The 24,827-nt window shown below is 36.9% G+C and overlaps 1 protein-coding gene across 1 annotated transcript in view; it reads right to left on the bottom strand.

Annotated features, from left to right (window-relative positions):
- Positions 1-24,827, bottom strand: part of ALCAM (activated leukocyte cell adhesion molecule) — a 224,855-nt gene that overhangs the window by 41,195 nt on the left and 158,833 nt on the right. Inside the window, exons 2-7 of the mRNA XM_052642302.1 lie at positions 21,521-21,621; positions 17,218-17,437; positions 10,068-10,132; positions 8,504-8,591; positions 7,861-8,043; positions 37-164 (exon numbers count right to left, since the gene is read on the bottom strand). Of these exons, the coding sequence (XP_052498262.1) occupies positions 37-164; positions 7,861-8,043; positions 8,504-8,591; positions 10,068-10,132; positions 17,218-17,437; positions 21,521-21,621 (785 nt within the window). The remainder of the gene's footprint in view (positions 1-36; positions 165-7,860; positions 8,044-8,503; positions 8,592-10,067; positions 10,133-17,217; positions 17,438-21,520; positions 21,622-24,827) is intronic.

Below are 24,827 nucleotides of genomic sequence, written 5' to 3'. Positions count from 1 at the left end.
GCAGTCTAGCTCAAGTAAAAATCCTGAATCACTTACTGGTAAGTAAAACAAAAACTCCTCAGGAGGAGGGTTACCGTTTCCCAAGCATTTAAGAGTGATATTGTCCCCTTCTTTGATGGCATTTTTTGATGGCAGCACTTGTATTGTCACCTGCTCTGTAGGATCTGCAAGAGTCACAAACACAAGTTAACCATTTCATCAACTACCAAATTACTTTGTACATATAATGTAAGTGACTAAATTATACACAATTTTCTCAAGAAGCTAGTAATGGTAATTACTTAAATGTATCTTTTTATAGAAGGACTGAAGTTAATAGCTACTTGCTATAACAAGTACTAATCTTGGTTAGAGCAAACTACAAAGAAGCTCTGTTACATAAAAATCAATTTCTTCTTAGCAAAATGTCTTTACCTAAAATAGGAATGACCATAATTATTTTATGTGTAAAAGACCAGTAGGAACAATCTCACTGCATAATCTCATTATAAGGACATTTAACTATATTACACATATCTTACAGTTTGGAAAGATTGCTAGAAAAAGAGCTGAAACTATCAGGCACCCCCACACTCATATTACACAATAATATCTTATATTAAATAAAAAGGGACATGAGCCAAATAATACCAGGAAGATTTTTGGTCTGCAGGAGAGCAGATTTGCTTTCAGAAAGATGAATCCCATAAACAGAGCGAGACCCTTAATATAATACAATCAATAGAACTGTGGATGTATTGTAATTCTTTTCTGTTCATTGGAGCCAAGATGCAACTTCAAATTCCATTTTGGTCATTTTTAAGGAGAAAATAGGGCTAAAGGGTATTCTTTGGTCAAGGCTACTGCTCAACAGTAGAATGCTAAAGGAATTAAAAGTTGGATGCACAGTGGACCATATCTACCCAACAGGAAATCAAAGCAGGAGGTGTTGGCAGTTATAAATGACCCACTTTCTAATATATTCACTTGTTATTTAGCTGGTAATACAGTGAACAATGAATTTTGAAATCATATGATGTAAAGGTTTATTTTAGAGAGCCTTTTCCACAAGGCTTAATAACTACTGAGGCATGTGTCTATATTTCCAAACTGGCAGCACTAAAAATAATCCATCTGTGAAGACTTACTTTGCTATTAGCTAATAAAGTGAGATGAATAAGTGGTATAGCTGTTTTTTCTTCTATCTCTTGCAATCATTTACTTGCCTTTCTAAGATTAAAGGCAGAAAAAAAAAAAAAAGCCCAGAAGGGTTGTTATAGATTGCCTCTGACTTTTTTCATGCTTGGGCATTTCTGAATATTTGCCCAGAAGGTTCTGAGGCTAAACAGTAATTGACTTAATATACTTGTTCATTTTTCTGAATGTGCCCGAGGTAATTCCCTGACCAGTTCTCAGTACAGTGGGAAAGTAAATAAAGTTTGTCCCCCACTGGCCTTCCATTTCTAGGCCTCCCTCACTCATTCACATGGCCCTTCTCTGCTTAGTTTTGGTCTGTCTCACGTTATTGCAGCATATCTCTGACCAAAGCTGACACCAGAATAGCTAGGAATCATAATCGATCTGACTTTCTGCTTTATTTTAACCCTGCTTGTCTGTATCCCTTCTTCAATAGGCTCTGCTCGGTACTAGAGAGTTGAAGACCTAGACTGAGATCAGGGGGTTCATGTAACACGTTGGAGTTTTAACAGCAGCTTTCTGGATGCCGGCTAATGTGTGTCCAACAAAATTAATGATCTCATACTCTCCCTTTGACTTTGAATTTTACTCTGTTAGTAAATCATCAGTCTGCCAGTTACTCCGGCTTCCTCCTTTGTCCTCTTTTATCCACTCAATCACCCAATCTTAATGACTAATCCTTATATTTTGCATCTGATTCTTCCCTTCTCTTCTCCCAACACTTCCCTAGTGAAGGCTCTAATTAATCTACATCTGAAACATTGCCACTAAACATCATTTAGTTCCTCACCATAAGCCTTTCTCTTTTCTACATCTTTATACATATTTTCTCTAAATCAGTTTTGGAAATAGTGCTTTGACTATTACAATGATATTTAAAAGTCTTCATGCATTCCCAACAAGCGAAGATTGAAATAAAAATTTCTTAATCTGGTATCCACAACTGCTTTGAACTTACTTTGGGTAAGAATCCTATATCTCACTACTCCATACATACCCCTACATAATAAACAAAAGGGTCTACTCTATTTTTCTTTATCTCATTTCTCCATTTATCTTATGTTTATTCATTTGGTTAATACTTGTTTAGTTCAAGTACTAAGTGCTGGAGTTACAAACTTGAGAACAGCAATTCCCTGTCTTTAGTGAACTCTCAGTTTATTTATGATGACATCAAACTTCTAAAGTAAGACTGTAACAACATTAAAACTGCTTAATGTGCATAAGCATAGCAATCACTGGTAGCTTATAGATTCACCAGAGGAGGAAGTTTCCAGTAGGAGTTGACCCTGGAGCTAGGTTTTGAAAAATAAGATATTTGCTAGATAATAAAGGTGACAGCGTGACAGCATATGAATAAGAATGTACACAGTATTCTACAGGAGGGATCTGGAAAAAAGAACGGATTACAGAAGACAATGAAGTGGCGAAGGCTGAGAAAGGAAAGGACCATGGCTATAGGAGACTCAAGGCATGTTGAAATTGAGAATGTAAACATCACCCTGAGAGATCTGGTAGTTGCCCCAAGAGTTTTCATCACAGGAGTAACATGTTCACATTTGTGCTTTAGAAATATATTTCTGGCAGCAGCTTGCAGGGCAGTTTGGGGTGAATAGATAGGAAAATTATTTTAGAAGCTGTTACAAAAATACCAGCAATGAGGAATGGTGGCATAATCTTCAGTTCAGTTCAGTTCAGTTCAGTTGCTCAGTCGTGTCCGACTCTTTGCGACACCATGAATCGCAGCATGCCAGGCCTCCCTGTCCATCACTAACTCCCAAAGTTCACCCAAACTCATGTCCATCGAGTTGGTGATACCATCCAGCGATCTCATCCTCTGTTGCCCTCTTCTTCTCCTGCCCCCAATCCCTCCCAGCATCAGAGTCTTTTCCAATGAGTCAACTCTTCTCATGAGGTGGCCAAAGTACTGGAGTTTCAGCTTTAGCATCAGTCCTTCCAATGAACACCCAGGCCTGATCTCCTTTAGAATGGACTGGTTGGATCTCCTTGCAGTCCAAGGGACTGTCAAGAGTCTTCTCCAACACCAAAGTCCAAAAGCATCAATTCTTCAGCACTCAGCCTTCTTCACAGTCCAACTCTCACATCCATACATGACCACTGGAAAAACCATAGCCTTGAAAAGACAAACCTTTGTTGGCAAAGTAATGTCTCTGCTTTTCAATATGCTGTCTAGATTGGTCATAACTTTCCTTCCAAGGAGTAAGACTCTTTTAATTTCATGGCTACAATCACCATCTGCAGTGATTTTGGAGCCCCCAAAAATAAAGTCTGAGTTTCCACTTTTTCCTCATCTATTTCCCATGAAGTGATGGGACTAGATGCCATGATCTTAGTTTTTTGAATGCTGAGTTTTAAGCCAACTTTTTCACTCTCTTCTTTCACTTGAATCAAGAGGCTTTTTAGTTCCTCTTCACTTTCTGCCATAAGGGTAGTGTCATCTGCATATCTGGGGTTATTGATATTTCTCCTGGCAATCTTGATTCCAGTTTGTGCTTCTTCCAGCCCAGCGTTTCTCATGATGTACTCTGCATATAAGTTAAATAAGCAGGGTGACAATATACAGCCTTGATGTACTCTTTTTCCTATTTGGAACAGTCTGTTGTTTCATGCCCAGTTCTAACGGTTGCTTCCTAAACTGCATATAGGTTTCTCAAGAGGCAGGTCAGGTGGTCTGGTATTCCCATCTCTCTCAGAATTTTCCACAGTTTACTGTGATACACACAAAGGCTTTGGCATAGTCAATAAAGCAGAAATAGATATTTTTCTGGAATTCTCTTGCTGTTTCAATGATCCAGCAGATGTCAGCAATATGATCTCTGGTTCCTCTGCCTTTTCTAAAACCAGCTTGAACATCAGGAAGTTCATGGTTCACGTACTGCTGAAGCCTGGCTTGGAGAATTTTGAGCATTACTTTACTACTGTGTGAGATGGGTGCAATTGTGTGGTAGTTTGAGCATTCTTTGGCATTGCCTTACTTTGGGATTGGAATGAAAACTGACCTCTTCCAGTCCTGTGGCCACTGCTGAGTTTTCCAGATTTGCTGGCATATTGAGTGCAGCACTTTCACAGCATCATCTTTCAGGATTTGAAATAGCTCAACTGGAATTCCATCACCTCCACTAGCTTTGTTCGTAGTGATGCTTTCTAAGGCCCACTTGACTTCACATTCCAGGATGTCTGGCTCTAGGTGAGTAATCACACCATCATGATTATCTGGGTCATGAAGATCTTTTTTGTACAGTTCTTCCATGTATTCTTGCCACCTCTTCTTAATATCTTCTGCTTCTGTTAGGTCCATACCATTTCTGTCCTTTCTCGAGCCCATCTTTGCATGAAATGTTCCCTTGGTATCTCTAATTTTCTTGAAGAGATCTCTAGTCTTTCCTGTTCTGTTGTTTTCCTCTATTTCTTTGCGTTGATCACTGAGGATGGCTTTCTTATCTCTCCTTGCTATTCTTTGGAACTCTGCATTCAGATGCTTATATCTTTTCTTTTCTCCTTCGCTTTTCGCTTCTCTCTTTTTTTTTTTCACAGCTATTTGTAAGGTCTCACCAGACAGCCATTTTGCTTTTTTGCATTTCTTTTCCATGGGGATGGTCTTGATCCCTGTATCCTGTACAATGTCATGAAACTCAGTCCATAGTTCATCAGGCACTCTATCTATCAGATCTAGTCCCTTAAATCTGTTTCTCACTTCCACTGTATAATCATAAGGAATTTGATTTAGGTCATACCTGAATGGTCTAGTGGTTTTCCCTACTTTCTTCAATTTAAGTCTGAATTTGGCAATAAGGAGTTCATGATCTGAGTCACAGTCAGCTCCTGGTCTTGTTTTTGCTGACTGCATAGAGCTTCTTCATCTTGGCTGCAAAGAATATAATCAAAATGATTTCGGTGTTGACCATCTGGTGATGTCCATGTGTAGAGTCTTCTCTTGTGTTTCATTATAGGGGACTAGAACGCAAAAGTAGGAAGTCAAAAAACACCTGGGGTAACAGGCAAATTTGGCCTTTGAATATGGAATGAAGCAGAGCAAAGGCTAATAGAGTTTTGCCAAGAGAACACACTGGTCATAGCAAACACCCTCTAGATCCAACGACACAAGAGAAGGCATAATCTTAGGCAGTGTCAAAAGGCACAATTATAGACACACAGATGAAAGAGGTATACTGTGAATCAGATATACACAGATGAAAGAGGTAGATTCTATAAAACTTTGAAGATGAATTGATCACTTTCTTTTTCTTGAATGTATACTTCTGTACTTCTCATTTAGTTCCTCCTTCTCTTCTCTGAAGTCATCCTGGAGCAATGAAAATCACTCAGTCATGTCCAACTCTTTGCTACCCCATGGACTATACAGTGTATGGAGTTATCCAGGCCAGAATACTGGAGTGAGTACCCGTTCCTGTCTCCAGGGGATCTTCCCAACCGAAGGATTGAACCTAGGTCTCCCGCATTGCAGTACCAGCTGAGCCACCAGGGAAGCCCATGAATACTGGCATGGGTAGCCTATCCATTCTCCAGTGGATCTTCCTGACTCAGGAATCAAACCGGGGTCTCATACCTACTGGATGAGAAACTCTAGAGCCAGGTCCAGTAGTCTGTATTCTCACAAGTCCTTCAGGGGATTCTGATGCACACTAATGTTTGGGGATCACTGTTCTTGGACACCTGAATTTTCAGGACTATTCACTGAGTCTCTGTGGCACTTACCAGTTGCAACGTTGCACTGATAATTTCCTTCTGATGCATGTATCTTCTCTATTGGTGAAACCCCTTGAATGTCAGGACTATGTCTTAAACACTTTTGGGTCTTAGCTTTGAAGGCCAGCACTGTATACATTGTGCCTTCTCAAAAACGCTGCCAAATGTGCCCTGCACAGCCAGCCATAGTAAAATCATTTCCTTCTTATTCATCCAAGGACTCTTCTGCCTATCTATTTCCCCACGCCTGATATTGACATATATTCTGTTATTTCTAAGCTTTCTTATTCTGTTCTTTTCCAATCCTTTTCACTCATCTTGATGTTCTTTCCTATCTTGTACTTCTGTACTTACACCAAGATAGTTTATTTCCAACTGAATATCTCTGAACAGAGTTCTGTTTCCACATACAGAAATAATAGTTTGATTTTAGATAAGCTGTACATGATGAAATCCTCTCAATCCTTGCTTTTAAATAAAGTTGAAACTTGTTTACAAAGTTTAAGGCAAAACATCTCATGATGGTTAGAGCAAGCAGAATTTCAGTTTCACTCTTTATATAAGATTCTGCACTTCATGGAGCCCAAATAGAAATGTAGCTGAGATAAAACTCTTTGAAGGTTTAATGGGCATTTCTACCCTTTCTCTCAAATAGATGTAGAAGTATTAGGTTATTCTACAACATATGGCAGTATTATGGGAATTTCTAATTCATTAAAAATAGTAAAATATTCTGTATCATTCCCTGAAATATATCTTATCTATATGCTTATTAGGTAAAAATGATAATAGTACTTACTAACAGGCATTTAATGTGCTACATATTGTGCTGTTTTAGATTTTTCATTTCACTTAATCTCCATAACACCACCATGAGTTAAGAATTATATTTTTCCTATTTCAAAATATGAAAACTGAGACAGAGTAGTTAAGCTTCTTTTCTAGAAATACATAGTAACTGACAGCAATGAAACTGGATTGTCAGCATCTTTGCTCTAAATCATATTATCTTGACTTCCATCTTATGGAAGGAACACAGCATTGGAGAAAAGGATTCTAATCCAGTTGCTAAAGCTAATTTAGGGTAAGTCTCTGGGTCTCATTTTGCTGTTAAATAAAATAATGGACTTAGATCAGATGATCAAGAAAGTTCCTTTGTAGTCTAACATTCCAGGTTTTAAAATCTGTGTTGTAAAGTTAAGCAAAATACCTTGGAATTCAACATCCTATCTAACTTATGCAATTGATCGCACTATTAAAATATTTCTCTTTATTAAAATGGAAATTCCATATCGAGAAAACCAATCAGTCATAAGTCTCTATTCATCTGTCATTCATTCAGAAAACCATCAGGAGAAGGCAATGGCAACCCACTCCAGTACTTTTGCCTGGAAAATCCTATGGATGGAAGAGCCTGGTAGGCTGCAGTTCATGGGGTCATGAAGAGTCGGACACAACTTAGCGACTTCACTTTCACTTTTCACTTTCATGCATTAGAGAAGGTAATCGCAACCCACTCCAGTATTCCTGCCTGGAGAATCCCAGGGATGGGGGAGCCTGGTGGGCTGCCATCTATGGGGTCGCACAGAGTCGGACACAACTGAAGTGACTTAGCAGCAGCAGCAGCAGCAGCAAAAAACCATCAGGCGGTATTCCGAACTCCTACAAAATCCATGACTATGTACCAAGGTTGAGAACTAACAGAAGAAATCAGACTAAGTTAGAGAATAGAGAGGAGATGATTATAAATAACAAAGTAGAGACTGAAAACTATCATAAGATGGCTGAGCATTTATTCTATGGGTCTTGTAAAGAGGAAGATATTACTTGGGTACTATGGAACAGGGATGGGAATTTGGAAATAGATTCCAAAGAGCTTATGAATTGGGACTTAAAATAACATTGGAATATTTTTTTCTAATACATTAAATTGTATAATTATATTGAATTACTTACAGTAAATATCAAAAACTGCTTGTTCAGAGTAAACTGTTTTCTGGCCAGATGGTCCATAATATGTCACAGAGCAGGTGAATGGCATTTGTATGTCAGCCTTGGTTGTCTTGTACTCCAGGGATGAAGTCATGGTATAGAGCTGAGTTATTTGGTCCATTTGCTTTCTAAAAATTATGACCACCGCTGAAGAAAATAAAGAACACTAATGGTAGGATCTTTCATTGGAAAATCACAGCCCTTAATTAACTGTCATAGCAACTTTGAGAAGTGGTTTTGTCCTTCTTACTGCATTTAACAGGAGGGAAAATTGACATGTAGTGAGGTAGATGTCTTTTCAAAACCATGAATCAGAGACAGGGACAGAAATAGAACCCTGAGAATTTTATCTCCCACTCACTTTAATTAACTTCTAGAACATGACATATACAGAAATAATTTTCTCTGCTCTTGATTTTTCTGCACAAGGTCTAAAATGATGTTTTAAAATATCCCTTACTGATTTAATGGATACTTAAGTAACAAAGAATATAGAGTCATAAATCAAAAGAGGGCAATGCATTTAGACTCAGGATAGTCTAAAGAATGCTTAGACAAGAGAAAGGCAAAACAAGTCTCCTGAATTTATTGCCCACTTCTTACCTACCTCCTTCAAGAGGTTGCAGAACTTTTCCATTCCTGTACCATGTGATGTTGCCATCTGGATAACTGTCTTTTGAAATGCACTCACCCAACTGCAATATAGAAAGGAAATATTACAACCTTGGTTCCATCAGGGGTTGTCCATTTGAAAGCCCCAGACTTCTCAAGGGATGCCCTAACTAAGGACTGAATGAATGCACTCTTACATAAAAACAATGTCTTGTGTTTAAAATTATAGTCTTGCCCATTTAAAATGTGCAGTGGATGCTGCCACCATTAATAAAATCACATTCATTTAAAAGCATTACCCAATTCATTTTGACAGTATTCATTTTTAACATTAACTAAATAACATAACTGCATTAACATTGGCTATTACCACGGTTGATAGATCTGCATTTGAAAGAATCATTAACAGCGTTAAAATGAGGCTGCCTCTTCAACTTCATGCTACATTTCAGATGACATATACTTACCACGAACTGTAATCCTCACCACTGTATTTCACATGTGTTTTTAATATTTGTGTCTGTGTGTGTGTCTGTGCATGCACATACATGCTCAGCCATGTACAATTCTTTGCAACCCTGTGGACTGTAGCCTGCCAGGCTCCTCGGTCCATGGGATTCTCCAGGCAAGAATACTGGAAATGGAGTAGGTTGTCATTTCCTACTCCAGTTTTTAATATTTAATGTTTATCAAATAATATTACGCAATCAACTTTAATCGGATTCAAAGAATTTTGAACTTGCTTTTTCCTCCAATAAAGGAAATTTGGGCTATTTTAATTAGCGAAAATGAGATTATGAATCAAGTGATGTACTCATATATGGAACTCCAGTTGTGTCCTTGGAGAAGGAAATGGCACACCACTCCAGTGTTCTTGCCTGGAGAATTCCAGTGACGGGGGAGACTTGTGGGCTGCCGTCTATGGGGTCGCACAGAGTTGGACACGACTGAAGCGACTTAGCAGCAGCAGCAGCAGTTTTGTCCTTCCTTCAAATTTCCACTAATATGATTGCACAAGTCCGATCTTATACCTTTACTTCAACTTTTCAATGGTTTGTCAGTAAGATAGAGACCAAACATTATACATGACAGAAGGTTTGTCATAATCCAGCCTCTCCTAACTCTCGAGATTTACCTCTTATTGGACTCTCTTGCCCACTGGCTGAGCACCCAAAATTCCAGCAGTGCAAATAATGTGTTTCCCAACCATGCCATTTCCTTTCACATGGTATTATTTCATACTGCTGGAAAGCCCTTTCTGGCTGTGGTGTGCAGAAAATGTACTCATCTACCATGACTTCATTAAACATTCAGTTCATTCAAACAAGAAAGATATACGCTTTTTTAAAAAAGAAACTCTCATTTCCCTCTCCTCCCTTCAGAAATAACCATACCTTCCTCTGTCTCCTTTCTACCTTGTACAGACTTTCTAACTGGTGCCTGGAACACTGGCAACTCCACAGAGCAAAGTCTATCTTATTTGTCCTGACATCTGAGGACAAGAAAAGGCATTCAACAATAGGCTAAGGAAAGGCAATCAATCAAAAATAAGTTCTTACCTTTTTAAGCTTGTCTGTCTCAAGAAATGGGGCTTTGCTTACAATTTCAGGTTTAGATGGTTGCTCTAAAGTTAAACAGAGAAATATTTTAAGTGCATGTGGAAGAAGAAAATGGACATTTGTGATTTGGTTTACAGAAAAATAATTAATTTACTCAAAGTAGAAAAATAAGCAACACAATAAAGTTTTCCCATATAACCTATAATTAGGAAATCTGGTTAGCTACCCATTCCAGATATTTGCTTTATTACATTAAATATTATTTTAAATGCTTATTACTCCTGCAAATAAAATATTGGTAACATTTTCTGGATGCTTTATAAACAGTGCGTATGGTTTAGATGGTAACAGAGGTTAATGTATTAAAGAGGATATATTATCTGCAATTGATTATCATGTGCACTTTCTACTTATCAGTAATTTCCAACTCTTTAGATGAAAACTGGAGTTCACATGAATTTGGATCACAGGGGCGCTTATTTAAAATACAGATTTCTGAGTTCTACCAGGCCAACTGAATCATATCCAGGGGAAATCCTATAAACCTACTTTTAAAACAAGTTCCACTGGGGATTTTGGGGCACAGTGTAGTTTAAGTATCACTGCTCTAAAATCAAGGGAAATATATAGTGGTTAAGGGATATAGAAACTCAAGTTTCCTATTATCTCAAACTTTGTCTTTTAAGTGAAGTTATATTATGAAACTATAAATGTGAGAATATCTTTCACATTTGGAACCTAAGATAATGGACAGAGGCATTTTCAATATAGGAAGTTTTATAAGCATATACTCTAATAGAGGTTTTGGGAAAAACTGATTACAAATTGGATCAACATGGTATTATTTAAACTTATTTTAGTCTAGCCTTTAGTTGTCTATCATTGATGGATTTTTTTAACTTATTAATTAGCTCTAACAATTAGTCTATAGAAAGTGGATATTTCCTCACATTGTCATTGATTTTTGTGAGTCTCATGGAGAACTATTCTATTCTCAAATAAATAGACAAAGACAACCAGCTATCCTTTCTTCCATAATCTTATTGTCTACCATCACTGTACTTTTACTACCAAACTAAACTCGCTTTTCTATAATTATTATTCAGTTTGGAATTCAGTTATCAGACATGTTACCTAACCAGACCATTATAGGAAACATGGAAGAAGACAAAAGGTCTTTGGAACAGCAAAATGAGTATCACCAAGATTCCAGGCAAAAATAATGTAATATTCTTCAAGTTAATATCCAGAGTTAATTTTCCCTTTGCAATTATTTTATATTAGAAATTAGAACAATGAATATAATAGTGAATTTGCCTATGTGTTGAACTTGCACTTCAATTACAGGAGGCCTGCTGCTGCTGCTAAGTCTCTTCAGTCGTGTCCGACTCTGTGCGACCCCATAGATGGCAGCCCACCAGGCTTCCCCGTCCCTGGGATTCTCCAGGCAGGAATACTGGAGTGGGTTGCCATTTCCTTCTCCAATGCATGACAGTGAAAAGTGAAAGTGAAGCCGCTCAGTCGTGTCCGACTCCTAGCGACCCCATGGATTGCAGCCTACCAGGCTCCTCCATCCGTGGGATTTTCCAGGCAAGAGTACTGGCGTGGGTCACCATTGCCTTCTCTGGACTATTTACTATTAATTCTAGAAATATAATTTTCTTGATATAGTTTCCTGAAGAGCAATTATCTATATTCTAAATGCACAGACTGAAAAGAAAATATAAGAAAGATTAAAAAGTAGAAGAAAGATAGAAAAAGAGAAAAGAATAACAAACAATTACATTAACACAAATAAGAAGTGACCTGGATTGCTAAGAATGACCAAAAATTATGAAAAACTGAAAAAAATACTCAAATAGCAATTTCTGGGAAATATGTAGCCTTCTACACATCAGCAAGTCTTAATTTTGTCACTATTTCAAAATACAATCATAAGTGTTCATAATTACAACTTGAGTTATTGATAAAACCTTAAATTATGTTCAGAATCCAATGTTTTATGGCAAATGTCCAATGCTTTTGTGATAGGGCTGCATCCAAAATATTTAAACAAAATGAAAATCTTGGGGTTTGAGTAAGTGAAAGTTCTCTGGGAACTAAAGTCAGCTACTCGTGACACCTCTCTCAGAGCTCAAAAGAGGTAAGGTATTAAATTAATTTATGTGGTTGATGAAAAGTCAAGATTAACAAGAAAAAAAGAGCAAATACTTTTCTGTTTCCTCTTCAGTTACTATCTATGCCTGGAGTATATATAGATTTGAAAAGATCCTCTAAAAAATTAGATTTATAATAGAAAGTGCAGGTGGGCAGTTTTGTTAGGTTGCACTAATGTCTAGTTCATGAAAATCAAATGACAACTCAGTTAGACACATATTTCCTCTAATGTAGAATATATTCCTCTACTGTAATTCTGTAATTTATAAACTCTGTATAACTGTCAATATGGGTGTGGTAAAATTGTTGGTCTTTTCCACATGTCCATGTGGAAAAGTCCTTTCTAAAATTTATTATTTCAATAAAAGAAAGCTGCAGCAAACCCAGGGAAACCTGATGAAAGGATACTTAAAATTTGGTTCTCTTTGTACAGTTGTTCATTTTTCTATTTAGAAGAGAAAGTCATATTGAATATTGAGAAAGTAAGGTGACTGCAGCCATGAAATTAAAAGACACTTACTCCTTGGAAGGAAAGTTATGACCAACCTAGATAGCATATTCAAAAGCAGAGACATTACTTTGCCAACAAAGATCCATCTAATCAAGGTTATGGTTTTTCCAGTGGCCATGTATGAATGCGAGAGTTGGACTGTGAAGAAAGCTGAGTGCTGAAGAATTGATGCTTTTGAACTGTGGTGTTGGAGAAGACTCTTGGGAGTCCCTTGGACTGCAAGGAGATCCAACCAATCCATTCTAAAGGAGATCAGTCCTGGGTGTTCTTTGGAAGGAATGATGCTAAAGCTGAAACTCCAGTACTTTGGCCACCTCATGCGAAGAGTTGACTAACTGGAAAAGACTCTGATGCTGGGAGGGATTGGGGGCAGGAGGAGAAGGGGACAACAGAGGATAAGATGGCTGGATGGCATCACTGACTCGATGGATGTGAGTTTGAGTGAACTCCAGGAGTTGGTGATAGATAGGGAGGCCTGGCGTGCTATGATTCATGGGGTCACAAACAGTCAGACACGACTGAGTGACTGAACTGAACTGAACTGAACTGAAGGCTAACACCAATTGCATTTCTTTGAGTTATTTTCTCAAACTTTTGTTTCAAACATTTCATTTTAAATATATATTTTGCAGGTAACTTTCATATTAGTTTGTAACAATCTATGAGTATCAGTTAGAGGACTATAAAAGAGGATGTATACTATTTTAGCAAAACTGCATATTGATTCCAAAGTGTTTAAAAAAGCTTTATGTGAATTACATCTTAATATGATTCATGGATTCATAACTAAGTATAGAATTGAAAGGAAAAGTCATGTCACAAATCTATTAGCATTATTAAAATAATTTTGTCAAGGGTTTCACAGCCAGGTGAGGATGAAGTGACGAACACAAAACTACTTTATATCACCTACAATGCACCAGAGTTATTCTCAAAAGCCACCCAGAGGACAGCTCAATTTGGTACGGGTGGAGAGCAAGAAGAGGCAGGTGCACTGGCTACAGTGAGTCACGGATGCTCCTCTCAGTATTTTCCTGACAATCGTCTCTTGATGTACCTTAAGTAATCATCATGAGCATGAAATTATAGTTTATTTTCTTTATGAGATGGGAAGAAATTATTTTTTACATTTAAAGGATCAAAATGAAATATGCAGAGTAGATCTCATTTGTTGAAAAGGGTTATTTTCTGCTTCTTTCATTTAAAAAAAGAAGTGACTTGCAGTTGAAGCTGAATAATTTTCACAGGGAGGGTTGGAGGAGGGATGCTAAGTTCTGATAAATATTGAGCACAGTGTCCAAATGAAAGCTCTAAAATAACACTGTGATGCCAACCATTACTAGGAGAAGAACTGGCTGGTCCAGGTAGACACCAGACTTGAAGTCACAGAAATAGTCTTCCTTTTAACACTACACACACCAGTGCAGAAGATTAGGCTGGATTGTGATTTTCAAAGGCTTTTTCGTGCTCAAGCCCTTCTCTCATTTTTTTCCCCCTGAACAAAATATCATGAAAAAACTTTGAAACATTGAGTGACTAGAATTCTAGTTAATCAAGCAGAAGCAGCTCCTCACTTTCCTCAGACTTACTCATTAGCTCCTAAAGAGAATCCTAGGAACAGAGTGAGAAAATCAGCACCTAATCTGAAGTACTCACTTATAGATGAGGAGAGACTCACAACCCCTTGTCCTGACTGGTGATCACTTGTCCAAGGTCAGAAATTAGTAGCAGATCTAACAAAGCTAGATCTCCTAATGACTAGTTCAGTGATTTTCCTATTATACCACTGACAGCCATTCAGCCATTTGGCTCTCTGGGCACGCATTCAACCTCTAAGACTTTTGCACAATCACAACAATGAATCTTTGGGAGAACTTTTAAAGGTTTGCTCTGGCTAAGGGATAGTTTTATGAACTTCAAATGTATATTAAATGCAAACAGTCTGATTTTAGTGCCATTCAACTACCAAACAAATAAAAATGCCTTATTAGTGGTGACAAAGAACGATTTTGGATCTGATCTGCTTTACTGGCATGATTTCTTTCATGAGAGATATAGCTTAGAACTGAATAAACAAACCTTCATCAGAGTAATAAAGTCATCAGTCATGGCCTCTAGTTTGAACGAAAACAGTTTGTCTTTGCTCATGAGGCGGACATTCTGCACCAAGCTGATTTGGGATTAGCTCACGTTAACCATACTCATTCTGTGGTACACAATGCATGTTGCTAGGTGACTCGACAGAAGGAAACAGAGGACTGATTGATGAGCCTAGTAACTCTTAAGTGACTGCAATATGTACATGCACAGAATGAAAGCCTCCATGTCACAGCTGCTATTTGCTTCACAAATAACGATCCAAAGGAAATTCATTATTTTTTTAAAAAGCAAAGTACCTATATGCTCTTGCAAACTCTTTCTTTATCATGAGCTGTGCTGTTTATTTAATTGGACTTGGAGGGTCCCACAGTTTCTAGTATAAAACCCCATTTTCAAAAATGTATAACTCATCTATTTAAATTCTCCCTGGCCCAGAGCCTGGAATGCAAATTCTGTTTCTGAGAATCACTTTGTTTTCAACAACATTCAAAAGAGAAGAGGGGTAGCGGGAGCTGATGGTATGCAGGGTGTGAGTTTGTTTTTACAATCATAGATATCCCTTGTATACCAAAGCAGCTTACAAATTTTATCGAATTAAGCCAACTGAATTTCTAGGCATTTAAAAAATTATATTCTGAAAATGGAACAACCTGGATTTTCTCAACTTTCTTGTAGATTTTCTTGATATTTGGTAATTTTAACATAATAACAAGAAATGTGACGACGACATCAATACACATAATCTTTAGAGTGATATGACTTAATCTCTGTACCTACTGCAGTACATTCCTCTATACTTATATTTATGACGTCATGGCCTAATTAAAAGTGTTTCTAGCAGTGCAAAATTCATCTTCCTAATAACATAAAAGTGAAATACAAGGAAAGAAAAAAAATACATGGGACTTTGGCAAATACAGGATGGAGATTATCTGGGGTGTTTACTAGAAGGGGGCATAACTGAGAAACACTTGGTACTTGGTTTGATCCATAAAATAATTTAGTTGATGGTTTCTGGAAAGTGCCTTCTAAGCTGAAAGGTAATCAACTGAAACATGTAATATGCTTTTACACGGTTCTTCTGGAGAACAAAGGCTTCTTTGATAGTATAAGCACTCTTTGAATCCTTGTCATGAGCCCAAAGGAGCTTTGAAGTCCATATAAATGCTTAAGGGACCGTCTTACTTAGTTGCATGGGCTATTACAAGAGAAACAGGAAAAATCCAAGGTTACTTGCTGTAATAGCAAGTCCTTCTGGGTTTCTTTCTTCCCTGTTTATTTTAATAATTTCTAGGTGCTGTCAAGTTATCAGAAAACAGTGGAAAAAACTGAAAAGTAAGACCTTCTTGCCTAATTAAAAAAAAGACTGGTATTCTGAAACCTCTGAGACCTATTTTTCTCCCTGTAATTTCCAAGATATGATGTAATAAAGGTGGGATATTTTATTTAAATATTAAAAGATAAAACATTTTAATTAGAACTTCTCAGGTCATTTATTTGCAGAGCTATTTGCACCCTCACATTAACTACATAGTATCATTAGCCAAAGTAACCCACAGTAATTATTCCAAGCTTCTTTACAACTTTCTCTTCTTCCAATCCTACTCTACTTTTTCCCCCAGATGGATTCCACATACACCTTCAGAGTGTGGTGAACTTCTTTATTTTATGGCAATTTTCTAAACCATTTGAACACTCTCAGAATGTAAATCAACAAGCATTAAGCGCTTAAGGTCAGAATGTGTGAGTGTACACACACATATACATATATATATATACATATACAGAAAACTTAGGTCTCCTGCTTGCATTTAGTTATTGTTATACATCAAAATGGCAATTTTATATGGTTTAGCCTAATGCATATTTATGTATGCATTGATATGCATGAGTATGTATATCAAAAATGTTCAAATTTTTCCATAACATTGTGCAGAAAATCCCAATAAACTTTCTGGCCAACCCAGTATTATGTATCTATGTATTAGTATCTATCACACAACATTTATTTGTACATGTCAGTCAAAGTAAAAGTTCACAGGCTAGTTTTTATTTAATAGTACTTCATATCACAGGATATTGTATCCAACAAAACAACAATATTCTTTTATTCCCTCACTGCAAATAAAATAATATTCTGTTTCCTTGCTAGATAAAATTCTTATTTGAATTTCAGGTTTTTGTTTTTCTCATTGACAGTATGCACGAGCAGAACGAAGATCTCTAGAAGTCCTCTTACGTGATACCTGCTACACTGCAGGTATCACTACAGAGAGTGATAATAGTACAGGAGACACTACAGAGAGTTCAGCCTTGTTTCTAAAGAACATTTTCTAGGACCAATCATCAATCCCATTTAGCAGTTACATTCGGACTACTTACTGAACACCTTGACTACTGTAGGAGCCTCAAACACGTTGTCCTCAGTTACTAGCATGCACACAAATCTCTTTTCATCACTGATCCTTGCATTACTGATAGAGAGAGTGTAGTTTTCTGAGAGGTTCAATCTGTCTTTGTATTCTGGTACATCGTCGTATTGCACACTTTTCTTTGTAGAGGACCTGAAGGCAATAAATACTGGGGAACCATCGGGCTTTTCCTAAAAGTTAAAGTAACAATACATTAAAAAACAGGCATATTTAGACATTTCAGAATTACAGTCAGAGCAACAAAATTTTCTTGGTCATGTTATTCATCAAAATTTGTAGTTCTGTCCAAGAAGAATAACTTTGGATATGAGCCTCACATAAATCTTTGGTTGGTTACAGAGGATCACTTTTTATAAGGGAAAAGCTTTAAGTTCTTTTACAGGTATCAGTAAGTATACAAACATGAAAGGATGGAACTTAAGGGATCCTAGCTTTTTTTGCATCTGAAGGACAGAATTGGTATGTTTTGAAATTGACAAGGGTTGGCCTTATGTCTAATATAAAAGAAAAATAGGTGAAAACAAATGTGTTTTGTGTTATGCTACAAAAGGATTTTCAGCTAACTATCACAGCAACATACACTTGAGCTGCAAACAGTCATTTAGAAATCCTAGGCAATTATATTTAGCATGCTCATTACTTTAATCCATATACTTTATGTGCCCGCACTTTCCAGTTTCAGTCAGAACTGACACAGCTGACCTTTACACATAACATAGTTTAATGAATCTTCATGGAGGAACAGTATATTTGCCCTTGCAAAAGGATCATGTCCATTAAAGCAATAGAATCCAATTAATCACTGAAACCCATGGTTTTGCTATCTGAGTCATAAAACTTAGCTCAGAGGGCTTTCATATAAAAACTTATTATCAAAATAAAATATAATCTGGCATATAGACTTATGCCAAGAGCACTGAGACATATAATTCATTTCTTCCTTTGCTCTCACAAACATTCTTTTACCTAATAACAATAATCAAAAATAAGGGCCAATCTCTCTTCTACTTGGGGCTTCCCAGGTGGTGCTAGTGGTAAAGAATCTGCCTGCAATGCAGGAGCCACAGGAGATGTGGGTTCGATCCCTGGGTTGGGAATATCCCTTGGAGAAGGGCATGGCAACCCACTCCAGTATTCTTGCCTGGAGAATCCCATGGACAGAGGAGTCTGGGAGGCTACAGTCCATGGGGTTGCCAAGTATTGGCCACGACTGAGCAGTTGAGCACACGTGTGTGTACTCTCTTCTACTAAACTCACAAGGTCTTGAAAATAAAATAAAATAAGACATTTTAAAGTATATGACAAATTTCAAGGTCTTAAGAGAAGTAACATTTTAAAAATTATTTTATTTACTACTGTTATGAACTCAATGCTTGTGACCCTCCCAAAGTTGTATGTCTAAGCCCTAACCCCCAGTGTGGGCCTTTAAGAGATGATTTGGTTTAGATGAGGTCTTGGGGATGGTACCCTCATGATGGAATTAGTGCTCTTGTAAGAAGAGGAAGAAGTACAAGCGCGCTCTCTCTCTCAATGAGAACACAAAGAAGAGGTCCTGTGCGTGCATAGCAAGTGGCAGGTGTTGGCAAATTGGGAATAGGGCTCTGTTCAAGAACTGAATCGGCTGGCACTTTGATTTTGGACTGCTCAGCCTCCAGAACTCTGAGAAATAAACATCTGTTTATTTAAACTACCAGTCTGTGGTAGTTTGTTATTGCAGCCCAAGGTGACTAAGACAATTACTAAGCTAAAATTGGAGTTCAAAAGGTTCAGTTGGTTGAATATCTGAATATATCAGTAACATTCTCTTTAAATCTTTTAATATTGCTATAGGTTTACAGCACAAATCTTTGTACTAAATCATTCCTTCATTAAGAAAAATATGTTATACCAGTATCTTAAATTTCTATAGTTGTTCACTCATGCAAGAAATGACAGTTATTACATTTTGAGCACTTAACTATAAGCCAGGGTACTTTCTTTGGGCTTCCCGTGCATTTATGGATTTAATACTCATAACAACCCTGTAAATTACACATAATACTGGCCTCATTTATAGACAATGGAGACACAGGTTGGTTAAATAACTGGTCCAGGGCCCCAGCCAGTGTATCTCAGCAGGGCCAAGACTGGAGCTTCACAGCCTGGCTCCATTATGACTACATTATATCACTCTTGACAGCCTCAGAAGCTTCTTCTGTACCAGGCACAGAGTGGATGCTGGTGAAGAAGCAGTGGGAGTGGGGTAGGATGGAGTGCACAGGGAGGTATTATCTCCATTCACAGGGAGATTACCATGCAGCAAGAGAGAAATGAATCCATCTTTCCTCTGGGTTTGCTCCCTTTCACTCTTTCCAAATCTGCTCTTTGTCTTTCAGGTTACATTAAATTAGAGGTTGTATACTGCATCTGGGAATCAAGACTGCTTTCAGAGCATATGGCACTTCAAATATAGCTCATCAGTTTATTGCTGAAGCTTTATATTTCATTAACAGTTTGAAACCTGCCATTATTGTTTGTTTTCACTGCTATTGTGCCAGTTCAGTTTAGGTGAAAGGTATTCCCTGGGCATCAGAAATGTCGATAATCACAGAAGTTTTTCACCACTGGACTTCATTTATGGTAGCTCTAAGATTGACTCTAGGGGGTAGCCTCTCAGACCCTTGGGATTTTAGGATTGTGAATAGACTTTGTCCTTATAGGCCTTAAGTTTGTATTTCCATTTTTATACGGAACCAGAAATAGTTAAAAATTACCCGGAGTGAGCTGGATATTAGCAGGAGGGAACAGGGAAGTGCTATGCCGCCTTACCTTCTTCTGCCTTCACCTGCCCCATCACAGACTGTGTTTAGAACTCAGTGGTACCACACTCACAACAGTTTACACTTTTCATGCAATTACCATGTGCCAAGTACTAGGTAAGTATTCTTATATGAATTACTTCATGTAACCTTCACAACAGTGTAAGGAAGATTATCATTATCATCTCATTTTTTCCATGAGAAAGTGGGGATTAATTCACTTATCTGGAATTCTATAGCCAGTACATGATAGATTATGTCAGTCTGACTTCAGAACCTGTACTTTAAGAGATTGTGTTTCACTACCCCTTGGATGCAACTATGCACATTTCTATTCTGTGGAACATTTGTTCTTGCAGATATCTGAGAGCAAAAGTTGTGTGGTTCAATAAACCTAAGAAATGAATGAACTCAGACAATTCATCACATAGCCGTATATAGGAAAGGCTCTGAGAAGTATTGTAATAAAACAGTTTTCAAAAATTATTAGACTATCAAATCCTTTTCCTATTCAAATATCTTTTATCATTTCAAGGACCTAGGGAAAATTTGCCTATTGTTTTCAATGAAACATATGTCTATGTTCAAACTTGCAAACTATTGTGTTTTATGTGATCTAGCACTGGGAAATGGTGACACACTGACACTTTTTGTTGGTTTTGGTAAATAGATTGAGGTATTTTATCGGTCCAAGTTTTCCAGCCTTTCCATTTCACCTACTAGGATAGCTATCCTGCATTTCCAACCTTGATACCTGAGAAAATATGATTTTGCTATCTGTAAGAAATGAATGGATGAGATGGTTGGATGGCATCATAAGTTGAATGGACATGAGTTTGAGCAAGCTCTGGGAGTTGGTGATGGACAGGGGAGCCTGATGTGGTGTCCATGGGGTCGCAAAGAGTCAGACACGACTGAATGACTAGACTGAACTGAAAAAATGAATAAAACCAGCAATGTTAAATTTTAAAAGAAGCTACCACATCAACTGAGTTGTAAGACCAAGTACCAGAAATAGGCTTCTAAAACTGATGACTAGTTTTCAGAGAACATTTGAATGCTCTGGTTCCTGGTACATCTTGTCTTAGAAGTAACCACACCAAACAAAACATGAGTATATAGAGAATGGCAACCATTTTCCTCTAAGCTTTGTCCTATACTCTCTGAGTTTATTCTGGAATTCTGCCATTTCTTTTGCTTTGAACACTTCAGGGTGTCTCTTTCAGACTAATTTGAGCTAAGAATGATCTGTTTATTGGCTTTATTTTAAAATTACATTTGTTATGTAAGGAATTATTCTTTTGATATACTCAACACATTAATTTCATCTTCTTACATCTATACCCACGGTTGAATATTACCATTATGTTATTTGAAATTCACATTTATTCATAGAAGGAATTTTCTTTAAAAGACTAGAGGCAACTAACCAAGTCCTAGATAGGTCACACTTACATATTTCCATTTGCCAAACATGAGATTCTGAGGTACATCAACTCGGCAAGGCATGATAATGGTATCTCCATATGCTGAGTTTACAGTATACCATCCAAGACCTTTAAAGGAAAGGAACAAAAGAGAGACAGAAGAGTTCAAATATTCTCTTGAAGCAGCAAAGCAAATAACTTCAGTACAAGATGCAAGTCTTAGTGAAGGTTTTGTATTATAATTTTATCCTAAATGAAATTTGTATTTCATTAAATTATGCAGTTAGAACATATTTTCTATTTAAATATCAACAGCTCTTATTTAGCTACTAAGCCCTTTGAATGTCATATGATTCAAATCCATAAATCTCAATTTTACCAGGGAATAGATAAGTGCATGGGTGCATGGTAAGTCACTTCAGTTGTGTCTGATTCTTTGCGGCCCTGTGGTATGTGGCCTGCCAGGCTCCTCTGTCCATGGAATTCTCGAGGAAAGAATACTGGATTGGGTTGCCACGCCCTCCTCCCGGGAATCTTCATGACGTAGGGATAGAGCCTGCATCTCCTGCGGCTCCTGTATTGTAGGTAGATTCTTTACCACTGAGCCCCGTATAAATAAGTAGTATTCACACACTGGTGAAGCTCTGTATAAATAAGTAGTATATGCCAAAGGAACCGTATAGCATCTGGGATTTATTTTCATCTTCAACTGTATTATATAAGGAGAAAATTCACTGTATTTCATAGAAACATAGGACTACACAAAGAGATTAATATGCTTAAATTTTTCAAAATGGGGTTCAGATATGTTTGTGTTTTTTATTTGAAAATACTCTTAAATTTAACTTCTGGAAAATTGCAAAAGCTATCAAAAACTAAGAACAAGTACAAATAACCCCACAACTGAATCTTAATTATAAGTGACAAAATGAGCATGAAAGTGTCCTGCTTTACTGTAGTAATGGTTAAAGTACTAGTTTTCATTTTAACTATACACAAAATATTAACATGATAAGAATCTGTAGGGAATTCCCTGGCGGTCCAGTGGTTAGAACTTTGCACTTTCACTACTAGAGTGAGGGTTCAATCCCAGGTAGGGGAGACAAGATCCTGCAAGCAAGGAGAGGGCAAAAAAGGAAAAGATTTGTAGTATGAAATGCCTTCATGAAATGATTACACTGCTTTTTTGGTAGACAATCTAACTTGTTACTAAAGTACAGAAAACTTCCTTGTTCAATACTTTATTGAAAAGAGTGCAAATTATAACTAATTTAATTATCAATAATTTCCACATTTTTCATAGATGTGTAACATACTATTCAAATTTATGACATTTAAAGAAACATAGGCATTTAACTTGGCAATACTATAGTATTTAGGAAATCTAGCAGATTTTTTTATCTTATTTTATTTACAACGGTCTTTAAGATTAGATATATTTACAATTGTTTGATTGTATTAAATGATTTAATATCTATTAAGATACCTCACTAGGCTTCCCTAGTGGCTCAGATGGTAAAGCGTCTGTCTGCAATGCAGGAGACCTCTGTTCGATCCCTGGGTTGGGAAGATCCCCTGAAGAAGGAAATAGCCCACCCCAGTACTCTTGCCTGGAAAATCCCATGGACCGCGGAGCCTGGTAGGCTACCGTCCATGGGGTCGCAAAGAGTCGGACGCGACTGGGCGACTTCACTTAAGATAACCTCATAATGGGATGCAGAGTGTGAAGGGGCTAACTAAATTGAAGAGAAAAACAAACGATATTTTGTCCACCAGGTGGTGCTAAAGTGCAAAGCTAAGGCAATGTACAATACATAAAAAAGACCATCTTATGACTTTCTGAACAAACAAGACAGGGTGGATACTATCTTTCACTGTTACCCATCAGTCACAACATGTACAAAAATTTCATATTAACCTTAGTAAAGAAAGAAAAGGAATTCTGTCAACTGAGAAAGGTACTTTCCTGTAAAGCAATTTTGCTCCAGTGAACAAAAACATTACAGAGAACACAAATTTTCACAAAAATAAACCACACAACTACTTTTCAGGATTTTTAATATCGTTAAAATGAAGAATACAAAGTATAGTATAAGCCATAGAATGTATTTTTAACTTGCTATTAGAGACAAAATTTGACTAAAACTTTCATTACTTATTATTTTATAATGAAAAATTAAATTTTTTCACCAATAAATTTCAATTGTTTAATGTCAATCATATTGTGATTTAAATTTCTTTTTACAATAAATCATTGAAGGGCATAAGACTGTAAATGAAGGAATGGTCTCTTCAGCTTTATTAAAATAAAAATTGTAAGGATTTAGACATGTGGTTGCAGACAAGCAAACTTCTGGCAGTTAAGAAACTGCTTTATTTCACAAAGTAGAACTTGGTTTTGTACAATACTTTGGCTCCTAAATGTGGAACTTGTATCATGTATTTTAGGATCTGTTAAAGGACTGTACACAGGGTCTTCCAAGCCATGGAAATAATTTTGTGATTTAGTATTTTTTTTTTCATGAGTATATAGCAAGACACTTGAATATGTAATGACTCTAGAAAGTTAGAAAGTTGTGAATCTCTTCCTTAAATTATGGTAAGACATGCATGTCAAATTATTTTCTATATTATAAAAACATCTTCTTATGACAACTAATGGAGTTCCCATGGCTGGTCCAGGAGTGAAAACAGATTACAGGGCTTAGGTACCAATGAGGTGATCCTTTACTAGGCAAAGGGAAATAAAAAATGCCTTTTCCAAAAAATGTAATGCTCTACTCTATCTTACAGACCATTTTTCTTTCCTCTTCTCTATAAAGCTTCAATATACAGCAAACTTTATAATTTTATAATTGATTTGAAATTTTAAAATGTTATAATTTTATAATTGAAATTAAACCTATGTGATTTCAAGTACATAATGTATTAGCATGATGAAAGCACAATTACAGCAGGGAAGGGAACACATTTTTTTTAACCACAGTATCGCAGGAATAATTTCTGGCACTTAATGGGCATCTAATAAGATAATTTTTCATTTGATCTTGTGGAGTCCTTTCCACCTTAGTTATCAAATTAGCATCTTTAAAATCAGGGAGGCATTGACAACACTGGAACTTTCAAAATTCTTATTCCTGTCACCTACTGTAAAGGCTGTCATGTCCTGCCACCAATGGAACATGGATTTGAGCTTGAATGGCATGCTCTTACTTGAAGAGAAACAAACACAAATTTGATGTTTTTATGAGCTTATGGATGAAACTACAGGAGAGAACATTTCTTCCTTCCCTTTCAAGAGAAATGAAGGACTGTTTGTACTCCATGATTTGCAA

This window comes from Budorcas taxicolor, chromosome 1 (assembly GCF_023091745.1).
Source record: "Budorcas taxicolor isolate Tak-1 chromosome 1, Takin1.1, whole genome shotgun sequence".
Lineage (NCBI taxonomy): Eukaryota > Metazoa > Chordata > Mammalia > Artiodactyla > Bovidae > Budorcas > Budorcas taxicolor.
Note: the sequence above shows the minus strand (reverse complement) of the source record. Positions and strands in the feature narration are given on the sequence as shown.